We start from the raw sequence: 12,220 nt of genomic DNA on the forward strand, positions 1-12,220 counted from the left end.
TGTGTGGCTTTTACACATTTTGCATATGATGTGCAAGGGACAAATGAAATATGCATACTGTATTTATTACTGCATTATTTATTGTATTGTATTATCATGTTTATTACTGTATTTTGCATAGATATACTGTTTTTACTGCACACATAAACTAAATCTCAGCAATATTCATAAAAAACAGCGCACATATTTTTGACATATTTTGCCCTTAGTTGTAGGTGGAAGGCTTGCAACTTCCATATTGCTTGACACATCATATTATAATTTTCTATTTTGATTGCTTATAATTATGCCAGAATTGAGCCCTTTGCACCAAATTTTCGTATAATTTCTCCCTGCCTCTGATTTAGTTGCTTTAGAAAGCTTGAGCAAAACAGATTCAGCCATTTTCAATGACAATTCTTATGAAGAACAGTTTAATCTACGCTGAAATATGCTCATTTTTGAACCCCTCCAGCCATAGCCTGGAGAAGAAATCTAGAGAAGAATAACCAGTCCAAACACAGGAAGAGTCACCAACTTTTCCTGTGAGAATACATCCAAATAGGTTAATGTCTTGGTTTTGAAATACTTCTACTTCTCTGCACATATTTTTTCTGTCATGAATGTGTTTAAGAGCCTCTGGAACCCAAATTCTGGAGGGCATTAAGAAACTTCCTTATTTAAAGACTTCCTTACTTAAAATAGTCTATGGCTCTGGATGATGTTTCCTGACTGAGGCCAAGCTGTGGCTGTGGACCAGCCTAAGTCCACAGTCAGTTCAATGAACCTTCTTGCTTTTCATGGTGCTGTCGATTCTGAGTTTGATACAGATATTATAAGGTGGTTTTGACACGATTCAGAAAGCATTGGTTATCAATCACTATTTCAGTCTAAAGTGTAATGGACTGAGGGAAAACTGAGTTCAGGCATTTCCAAAGATGAAGTTAAGTAGTTCTGTGAACATCAACATCTGGGGCTGAAAACTTTCCAAGTTTTATATTCTGGATGATGGCTTCCATGCCCATGAAGCTCAAATGGTGAATAATATGCGGTGATCAAGTCACACTTCAAGACTTTTACTTGAATTTTACTTTCCACTTAGTCTTAGACACTCGTTCTCTTACAAAGYCAGGCAGGCACGGTGCTGTAATTACAGAGTGCGTTCAGTGAAGGCTGGATACCTTTTAATGAAGCTTTGTCTTTTTGTTCTTGTTTGCCCGGGGTCAGGCCTTTTCCACTCTGTGTCCATCATCGTAGGTTCCTGTTCCCTTTCCCATTTCTCTTGCTGCTCTGATGGTGAGGAAGATGGTTTCATGATSTTCTCCAAGTTTTCCCTATCTTCACTTGACCCCCATCCCTGCCTTCTGCCACACTGATGAGGAATATACCAGGCAACAGCCTGAAAAAAGCAACATAAACATCACTGCTTATTTATTCTGCATTTTCTCATCAATTATTGCTTATTGTAGACGAGCCAGGGCTGAAAGAGCTGAAGGGCTGTAAGGGTAGGCGCTCCTAGGAATTTCTGAGACATTTGCCATTGGAGAGAGAAATACTGATGGCATCCACCTAACTCGAGCTTTTTCTCATTGGTCTTTAAAATCCATTTCCACACCTCAAATGTATTTAGGGTAGATTGGCCATGTAAGAGCTTTAAAACAACTCTTCTTCGTTAAAGTGCAACACACAAAGAGGATGACAAAAGGAGATATGACAACTGCAAGTTTGTCAAAGGCTGYGGAAGGCAGAAAGAGCAATCTGTTCTCCATGTTCACAGTGGATAGGAAGGAATGGATGTAAACAGAGACAACAGAAGTCAAGTTTAGGCTCTAAGAAAGCTTCCTGGGTGAAAAAAAACACAGTGATTTTGGACAAGACACTAACCTGACCATTAGGTTCACAAAGAATGGTAGCACAGTTGAAGCCAGTCCTGAATCTCTCCAGGTTCTTCCATAGAAAATCAGAGGGAGGTTTGTGAAGCACTTCAGCAYCTGCTGCCCAAACCTGCAAAGATCAAGCAGCCATCAGATTAAATACAAAATGGTTCCTGGATGTTTATTTAATATATGGACTCTATAAAAGCATTAGGTTTTCCTCTTCCCTTCTGATTTTTGTGACACTGCCCCCTATTTTATCTGTGGCATCAAAGCTGAAAGAACTTGCTGCTTAGTTATACCGTTTATTTTCAAGCACCTCTCCTGTGGATTAACAAAGATTAGCAAAGGCACATTTTTCAAGGAGTGATAGCAGGTCCAGGGCTTTTTGGCCCAACTTGCTGAGAGTAAGATTAAAAATAGGTAGCTTCTTTTATTTTCTGAATTACTAGGGAGTTTTGAAGAGATCTGTGATATCAGCTTTAAAATTCCAGTCTCGGCTTGATTCTGGATTCCCTCTATTCAGGGAGAAGCTGTCTCAGTTGGGGAGTTGAAAAAAAAAATGTACTTTTGTCTTTATACAAAAGATTTGACAATGCTGTCATTTACAAATTTAAAACAATTATTTGTGACCTTTACCACTAACACAGCAGCAAAAGGACCCATTATGAAAACACTTCTCTTACATAAGAGCCACAGCATACTTTTGCAAACAGTGTTCCTAAAGGATTTGGCATTTGCCATCTGTGAGAAAGTATCTTTAACCATTTCCTGGCACCCAAAACAATTCTCCTTCAATTTTAAAGGAGAAATGTCTTGGGGAAAAAAAAGTGCTCTCTTCCAAAGTGCTCACCATACGGCTCTCTGCCAAGGAGTATTTGTGGCTTTCCAGACTTACATCAGAAGACAGCAGCAACTGTGGCTCTTCTGGGCTCCTGCCAGCCTGCATTTCCAGCAGGCTCACAAGAGGGCTCACACAGGGCAAGCATGAACTTGGCTGATGAACATGGACTTTTCCTCATTTTATTCTGTAGAGCCTCAATTTTCATCTCAGAAACGGAAGCAAGTCCTGGTAGTAAAGGAGGCTTCAGCCCAAACTCCAACCATCACCTCTTGCATCTACCTTGACTGTCTTACCTTGTTCATCTCTTGTCCTCACTTGGAGCTGGGATATGGAAGTGCTGTGTAACTGTCTGTCTGACAGGCACCAACATTACTGCACGTGAATTTTATATGCAAGAACAGGCAGGCTGAACACTGCTCTTTGAAATGAATAAACTAGCAGAAATTTCCTGCTTGCATTTGCTGACACAGTAGACCTTCTATGTCAGTCAGTTGCTCACCCCAAAGTCATTTAATGATAATGGGAATGGCAACCTTGTAAAAGTCCTCAGCAGTGATCAGATCAGAGCATTTCAGAAAGAGTAGGGAAAAGTGAACATTTTTCTTTTTTTTTTTTTTTTAATGGTTGGAGCATAAAATCCAATAGCAGGACACCATTTCTGTGGACCTCTGCAAGGTGCCTTGCAGCCAGCAGWTTTATCCAGCACAGCAAAGGCTGTGGCAGGTCAGAGGATGGGTTTGGTGCTCGCTATTTTCATCCCAGACATTGCTGGAAGCTGGCTGTTGTTCTTGAGCAACACTTATGACTGAGCCTCATTCACACTGAGTTCACATGTCCAAGCATTTTTAATTACCATGGATGTCAAATGCATATTAGTGTTGTTTTCTGCTTAAAGCTGTTCTGGATAAGGATGAAGTCGTCAGATTTTTGGTATGTTATATCCTATCTAGGTCTCTATTACTCATTCAAGATGGCAAAAAGGTACATCAGAACTCCTTGGAGAGGAAGCCATTCTTTTGTAAAGTAGCAGCTCATGTATTTGATTTTTAACATATAGTTCTGACATGAAATCAAAGGAGAGCTCATCATCTTCATTTATTTTCAGAGTGGAAAACTAAGGCACAGAAAGTTAGTGTTTGCTATAAGTTTTTCAAGGCAAAACCAGGAACAGAACCCCATTGAAAGGACACTGTTTTTTGCCTTACTGTGATAGATCACAGCTGTCTCCAGAAAGTGYGCACAGGTTGAATGTACACGACTATTTTCTTCATTCGATACCCTACTACAGCTACCTCCTGACTACACACAGAATGATATTAGTGGCATATGGAATATATAGCATTAGTTGCAAATGCAGTTTGCCTCCTTTCCAATTCTAATTTTTGTGGTTTCCTGATCTAAGGTTTCAGTCCACACCCACTGTTGGCAAAAAAGAATGGCATGACCATGGASAGCACAGAGTGCTTCTATGAGCAGTGATCGGAAATAGGAAGGCATTGAACAAGGACTTTCCAGGATTTCCATTACTGGGCAGCATGAAACATTGGACATTTCATGAGAATGTCAGATTTGTTCTGGTGGGAGGCACTAGCAGCTTCTTTTGGATTTATCATGACTTGTGTCAATCTTTTCCAAAATATGATTCCATACATGCAATATGCACACACACTCACCGTCACAACAGAGCCGGGTGCCATTCTGATCTTTGGGGGAAACCGGAATACCGCCACTGGTTGACCTTGGACATTCTGCATCAGGAGATGGTCCCCAATGCTCTCCTCTTTTTCAAGGGCACAGTTCAGGATTTTCAGAAAAAGACCACCTGGATGAACGTCAGCAATTATCAAGTTTCCAGTAGCACTGAAAGAACAGAAGTAGATTCAAAAGTGTAAAAGCCTAATTGAAAAAGAAGAAAAAAAAAGAAGTATTTCCTTATAACCACTTTTCTACATGTCAGTTGTTAAGGATAAGTAAATGTACCATGGACAGAATGTTTTCAGCGCTGCCTTTTTACCTTTCATACAGTAGCTTTCTTCTAAAAACTCCATTTGCATTAAAATTAGTGTATCTTATTTATCTGCTGCCTAACTAACTAACTTCTAACTAACTAACTTCTGCCTATCTAACTTCCATTACTATCAGAAATTGAAAGATTTCTTATGAGGCAAAAAGTCACCATTATACCATTTGCATTTGCTTTTGCCTAAATCTATAGGACACTATCTCTAAGGCTGTTCCTTCCACCCATCAGCCTCTATCCACCTGCCTCTCACTCCTCTTTACTCCCGCCTGGAAAGAAAGACAAATCTTTATTAGGAACTCCTTACTATCAACGCAGAAAGATTCCATGTGGCAAGGATTAGATTTCATCTCTCTTTCAGAATTATATGAAAGCAGGATCCACTATGTATCTGCAGTAAGGTCAGGGACTTTTTGCCTGAGTAGGGGATCCCACAGTTTCCCCCAAGCACTGGAAAACAGATTTATCCCTTGACTCTTCCTTTAAATAACATGTGTATCAAGAGAGTGCTTTAAAAARCTCTGTCCCAGACTGCAATGGTTATCACAGGTCTTATTAGACATGTTGTGAATGACGTCTAAGAATCATTCGACTTTTCATTGTGTTTAATTATTTAGCACTGGTGCAGTGTCTGCCTGCTGTGTGTGTAAGGGCTTTGCCCTTGCTGCATTTGTCTTGTTCCAGTAAGTCCTGTACGTCTCTGTGTATAGGAAAGGTTGACGCAATAGCCCAGAGAGCTGATGTGTTTGCTTCACCTAGCAAAACACTCATGGAGAGTGTGACAAATTCTGCCCACCCAGCCCAGATAACTCAGCTGTGCAGCAGTGCCGTGAGTCACGCTTGCTCACGCAGCCTCTGGGCTGCCGCGGGCACTGCTCAGTTTGGAAGCCGAGGCGGGGGAGACCCGTCCCCTCCGTGGGCAGACAGGAGCGCTGAGCGAGTCTCTCCCTTTGGCGCGTCTTCCCTTTTGCAAAATCTGATAATTCCAGAGCATTCCTGCTCCCATCCTGGTCCATTTGCACTTTGGCAGGGAGAGGCCTGGAGAGAGCCTTGCAGARAGGCAGTGCCTGCGGCAAGCTTTGGGCAGCCAAATCAGGTTGAGTTGTTGTTCCTCACGTTCACACACTCTTCCCTCTCCTGGCTGCTTCTTTGTACCCAGCCACTGCAGTTTGCCACCTTTCACCCTTCCTCTCTGCTTGTGGGACCAGACTCTAAGCCACCTCACTGAAATAACCCAGCATTAAACAGTTTTGGGGACATTATTTTGACCTGAGTTTTCAGCAGGTTCTGCAAAACACTGTAGCAATACAACTGAAGGAATAGCAAAGTGTAACTGAGAGCTTTTCAAAATACTGATGCAGAGAGTGATCCTGTAGTCTCCCTGAAGTTCTGGTCATCACTTGCACATTGGAGGTGGAAAATGCTGCCTCTCAAGCCCACTGTTACTTTCTATAGTCCTACAACCCCTGAGCTCCAGTGCTGGACTAGAACCCCACTGAATTTGGTGCTCTAAAAACAGAGTAACAGAGACCATCAGAAATTCCTGCCATTTTTGCCCTCTCAGCGGGTGTAGGGCCAGTTATGGTGAAGTCTTTTAACCTGTATAGTGGAAAAAGTTCTTGCTGATGACTCTGAAATTTAGATAGACTCTTCTCCCATTTCTATTTGTCTGCCAAAGGAATAAGGAAGTTTGTGTAAAGAAGAAGCCTTGGGTACCAAAATATATCTAGGAAGAGGATAGACAAAAGCAAACAGGGAGGGGAACCTCTTAAAATATTTGTAAAAGACCACTTTGATCAKGCAACTTTGTAAGCAGCATGATCCTAACTGACAGCAGAGTGAATCAAAGGTCTAGGTAGTAAGCATTAAGGCATGGTTTTCCATAAACAAGACTTTATTTTGACCTTAATGAAGCCAGKGAGACTTAGGAATATAAAATAGAGCTGACAAGTTTTTGATACAGTGCAGGAGATTGATAGAGGAACAGGTGATAGGACATGGGAATTCAGGATTGGATACTCTTGAAGCTCTTGAAGGGAGGTTGTGGGGGAAAAAGTAAAACATCTAGGACTTTCAAGGATTTGCGCAATCAGCCATTCACTGGATGGCAATAGACTTTTATGGGTTTAAATGAAGGAATAACCTCTCTAAGGAGATGTTACTGAARGTTTTGAAATTCTTTTTAGAAAGTTAGTTTATGTCTCAAAATATTGGACCAGMTCCTAGGAGACAAGAGCTAAAGTGCTGAAGTGCATAGAGGAGAGGTCAATGTGCATCAATGCTGTGCTTTCTTCTGCTACAGCTAATATCCTGTGTTGGAACAGTCTCCAAAAGTTTGAATAATGCACACAAAGCTGCATGTTGCCACAGGGGAGAGAAAATGTCAGTGCCCTTGGCACCACAGGGCACATCAGCCACACACCTATGACCAGCCACTAGGATGTCACTTGAACAGGTCCTCTCTGCACTGGTGGACRTAACAAAATGGCATTTTAACTACAAAACATGCCAAGAACTAAGTTCCTAGGAAACTAAGAAGTTTCCTAAGAGCATCGGCTTTAGGAAAGTTATTGATTGACACAATTATTATGTTGGGAATGACTTGCCTCCAGGAGCGCAAATCTATTTATTTGTACGCCACCAGATTTGACTACAGCAGAGAGAGAGGACAGGAAAAGTCATAGGTGAAGGTACAGATCCATAYTTGCCCAAGACTGCAAAACGTTGCATACAGGGTGGTTGTAGGCCTGAAATGGCAAGGTTCAACTGAGATGCACAGAGCTGTACAGATCAGGACATCTGATAACTAATCCCCAGTGAGAGTGTATCATATGCACTTAGTTGCAAAATAGATATTGAACATTTTCAATACCTGCAAACAAAGATTCAAGTGTCACTGTCTCCTTTTCTTCTGCAACACAGTCCCTCCAAAAATATGTTGCTTTAACTTTGGTCAGGAGCAAAAGCTAGAGAAAGACTTGGTGCTACATTCACATGCAACACACAATGGCTGTATCCAAACATTAGTGCCAGGACACATGTGATAATCTTCACTACACACATCTAATAGCTGAAAAACCTGGTGCAATATGTGGCCTCAGCTCCCATTTCTCAGTATCCATGACTAACAATGTGATTAAATGTATGGCCATCAAAGCACTCCAAGTATTTTCACAAATAATTCTCAATAACAGAGTTGCAAATTAAACTTGATTACAAAAAATATCCAAATATCCCAGTGGGCCTAAATCATGTATTTCTACTAAATTTGTGTATACTTGCACTGTGGCTTCACTACAAATTAGATATRGATAGATGAATCATGAGTAGTATAGAATTATCACCAAAATAGGTGTGCACCATATATCTTCACACTAACTCCAAAGCTGCTGTATAATGCAGTATCAAATTAAAAGATTGTGTATTGTGAATTACAATGCAATTTTATTTCATTAGGGCCTATACCAAGAAAAAGTACAATTTAAATTCAGAATGAAATAAAAAAGAGTGCTAGTGTTCTAGTATTGATGAACACCATTGTAGTAATAAATCAAAGGAGAATAAAAAAAAAWAAKAAAAAAAGTCTAAATTAACATTTAACAAGTTTAACCACAAACAAACCAAACTGTCATTGCCTTGTGTTCTTGTACTCTTTATCTTCAACAATTAGCAGAGCTAATGATTTCTCTTGCTTTCTACATGGGACAAGACGTGACTCAATCCCCACTGGAAAGTAGTTCGCACAATGCAAGGAAACACATAAAGGGGAAGATAATCTCTTTTATCTCTTAGTGCTTATCTAGAGGGGTTTTTTTCTCCCCAAACTCCACCAAACAGCACTTTGTATCTCGTTATTTAGAAATAGCTGTAGAGCTCTGAACATAACAGGAGTTTTCTTGCTGGCTTTCAAAGGTGCCTTTTGTTATAGCTCTCCCTATAATGTCCTGAGAATTACACAGATCTCAYTAAGGAAACACATTCATGAAGAAGCACTGAGGGTTTACAAAGACTAAGTCCATGAGAGAAATGCATATAAAATTGACAGAATTACAAAATGAATAAGGCAGAGAGAGCAGCAGGCATCAAAGAGCTGGGACTCAAAAAAAGCATTTGATGAAGTGCCTCTCAAAATATTATCTCCCATTGGCTTAGATATAAATACAGTCACAGAAAATATCTGAAGCCCTGAGAAGAAGGAGTAATCATAGACAAAGGTGTTAGGTCTCCTGTGGTACCTAGAGGGACTCCAGGTAGCTCTCATTTCATGGAACATTTCCACTTGTGATGTGGAAGGGGCAATAAAACAGCTGGCTAATAAAATATGTAGATAATAAAGCTTGGAGGAGAGAGCGGGGAAACACAGATGAGGACAAGGGAAATAGTACAAAGAGTCCATGATAGCTCAGAAATATGGACAGGAAATATGTGAGATGCAGCTCTTGGAAAGTGGTAAACTGATTTATCAGTAGGGAAATGCATTCCTCACTGATAAATTCGCGGTTATTTCCCCACTWCTCTCAAGTGTTCACTGTCACTGAGAAAAGTCAGCAAGCAGCAATGCCGAAAGAAGGCTAGGAGGAAGCCAATGATGCATTTGCAAAGTGACAGAGAGAAAAAAGGCTGTCATAGCTTTCTGGCACCATTCGTGTTMATCAGGAACACACAAAGTGGAAGATCCCCTTCGTGCAGGAGAGGGAAAATGTGAAGAACTGATCTTGATTTTCACACGCACCACTGTGGCTTCACTAACTGTAAGAAAATTCCTCTTAAATCCTYCTTATGTCAGGAATAGGTGCCAATGAATGAAATTCTCCTGCTTCTAGTAAAGGCAATCTACTCCAATCTACAGAGTTCATCTACTCCTAACTTCTTGACCTGAAGGACCAAAAAGGTCATCTTATCCATGATGCTTTGTTTTGTTTTAATCTGCTACACAACTAGAAATTATGGATTTAGGCTGGCATGAATCCAGAATAAAATGCATTAAGTTAATTCCAGGACACTTCAATACCGAAAAGTTATTGATAATCAGGAAGGAATCACAGAGGGATATAAAAAACAATGGGAGATCTGAGGGCTAATATGTGCCAAAAAGATTAAAAGTGATAAAACGCTCATCTTAACTAGATAATCACAGAGGCAATGGGGATGTGTGATATGAGAATGAGTATGACTGATGGGTGGAAAAACCCCMAAAGGCAAAGCATTATGAGCTTGAACTACCAGTTCAGCCATACTACTAGTATGATAGAAGTTCAACATTATGAAAGACAATATTACTAAAAAATATGTGCTTCCCTACCCACTGAAAAATGTGAAACAAATTCCATAAAAAAACAGTGTCCATATTGGGGCAAGTTTTTAAACTGGGGTTGTCAGTTATCCTAATTTCTGTGAAGGAGGCAGTGCTAAGACAGTGACTCCAGCTGAGGATCAATTTGTGCAGGTCTTTCCCACTCCTGGTACCCGCAGAGCTAAATTAACTATGGCAAATGCCTTTCTGGGACAACTAGCTTATCCAGGAGATAATACTTCATTTTTTTAATGGCATTTCTAGGTTGACATAAAATATGTAAAGCCCAATTCACTGTCTTACTTGCCTTGCACTGCCTCAAGTACCTTTATGCAGCTTGTGTGGTGGGACCCTTTAAAGATCTCTTCAGTGTCAGTTCTGTTCTTGGAATCAAAACTGGATGGCCTCAGTTGAAGACAAGTCMAAACTAACTATGAGATACAGGGTTTCAGTTCCTTTTTTTGGGGCTGCCACCACAAACAACGGATCTCTGCAGCCCTGGACAGAATATAGTAGCAAACACTGAAAGGGACATGGTGATGAAGGGTGATTTACCCTTTCTGAAGGTAAATTCCCATTTAGGGACAGTTACCCCTAAAGCATTGAGAGAAATCCTTGCATTTCAAAGTCTTTGAGGTCTCTCATGGTCTGCTGGATAATAACTCAGCTGCTTATGAAAGGTTTGTTTGTGTTTTGCTGCTCCCCCAAGGGAGATACTGCCGGAAATTGCCATGTCTTCGCTACAAAATTAAATCRCATGTACCTGAATGCAGACTTTTGGTAGTCATCATAAATTGAATGCATCCTTCCATGACTGTCCATGAATCCAAGGCTCTGGTGAGCACCCAGAGTGAATGAGGGATGAACAGGGTTCCAGCTTGATATTTCAGCATGATCTTTGGGCTGAGCTGGTGAGTTAGCAAAAGACAAAGATGTTGAGTGATGTAATATTAAGGAAAAGACAAGTTCTGAGAAACAAGAATGGAACATTTAATTTCCTCTTTGCCTCTAATTGCAAAGCACTGCTTAGCAAACTCTTCCTTCAAAGCTTTAAACCAATGGCTATAAAATAGAACACAGCCGGTAAAGTGAATATTTTGTTGCTGACATGTAGATTTATTACCTCATTAGAATTACCTTGGGTAGCTAAAAAAAAAAAAAAMCATGCTCTCAGTGGTATAATTCTGTATTCTCAGTGCATTTAGAAGGCACGGTCTCATCTGTGAGCTGACAATGAATATACCAGGACTTCTTTACACTTTCAAAATGAATATGATAATATCCTCTAATCCCTTTTATGTTCTCCTTTTCTAACATAAGTGTCCAAGAGAGACCATGAGGGACTCCCCAATCTGGCAAAGACACAGAGAACTGTAGAGAGGTAATGTGCTCCGTGGACTAAGAAAATGCTTCTCACCTCCCACACCAAAGTCTCCCCCAGAAACTAAACCATTTCCAGTGCCTGCTTTGCAAACTCTGCAATTACAATCTCCTTCACTGTTAAACCTTGAATGTCATAGGAGAGACTCACTCCATCAGGCAGCTTATCCTAATAAGATTCAGCGGGGCAGTGAGTAGCCTTGACTGTTGTGAGAGGATCTGTCCCTCATTAGATCTTAGCCCTGAAATGATTGGAACACGAACTAGCTTCATTTGGCCCAATGCCTGTGTCATAGAGCACCACTGCAGTGCAGATTATCTTCACCAGCTCACTGGGACTGCCATCTCTAGCTAGATAATAGTTTCAATTTTCCATATGAATATTTTCATATTGAAAGTTGAGTATTTTCAACTTGGAAGTAGAATATGTTCAAAAGTTGAATATGTTCAACTTATTCATTGATGACCTGGATGAAAGGATGGAGTGCTCCCTCAGCAAGTTTGCTGATGATACCAAACTGGGAGGAGTAGCTGATAGCCCTGAGGGCTGTGCTGCCATCCAGAGGGACCTGGACAGACTGGACAACTGGGCAGTGAGAAACCTCATGAAGTTCAACAAGGGTAAGTGCAGGGTCCTACTCTTGGGGAGGAATAACCCCAGACACCAATACAGGCTAGGGACTGACCTTGTGGAGAGCAGCCCCGTAGAGAGGGACCTGGGCGTCATGGTGGAGGACACGTTGACCATGAGGCAGCAGTGCCCTGGTGGCCAAGAAGGCCAATGGGATCCTGGGGTGCATTAAGAAGAGTGTCTCCAGCAGGTTGAGGGA

The 12,220-nt window shown here is 40.9% G+C and overlaps 1 protein-coding gene across 1 annotated transcript in view; it reads right to left on the minus strand.

Moving 5' to 3' along the window:
• Nucleotides 1–1,129: 1,129 nt before the first annotated feature.
• The window catches only part of LMNTD1 (lamin tail domain containing 1), a 15,364-nt gene continuing 4,273 nt past the window's right edge, over nucleotides 1,130–12,220 (minus strand). Inside the window, exons 2-5 of the mRNA XM_026043266.1 lie at nucleotides 10,774–10,918; nucleotides 4,371–4,557; nucleotides 1,864–1,983; nucleotides 1,130–1,378 (exon numbers count right to left, since the gene is read on the minus strand). Coding sequence (XP_025899051.1) covers nucleotides 1,130–1,378; nucleotides 1,864–1,983; nucleotides 4,371–4,557; nucleotides 10,774–10,918 — 701 coding nt within the window. The remainder of the gene's footprint in view (nucleotides 1,379–1,863; nucleotides 1,984–4,370; nucleotides 4,558–10,773; nucleotides 10,919–12,220) is intronic.

The sequence above is a fragment of the Nothoprocta perdicaria genome, unplaced genomic scaffold, assembly GCF_003342845.1.
Source record: "Nothoprocta perdicaria isolate Ctin4 unplaced genomic scaffold, notPer1 scaffold_324, whole genome shotgun sequence".
Classification (NCBI taxonomy): Eukaryota; Metazoa; Chordata; class Aves; order Tinamiformes; family Tinamidae; genus Nothoprocta; species Nothoprocta perdicaria.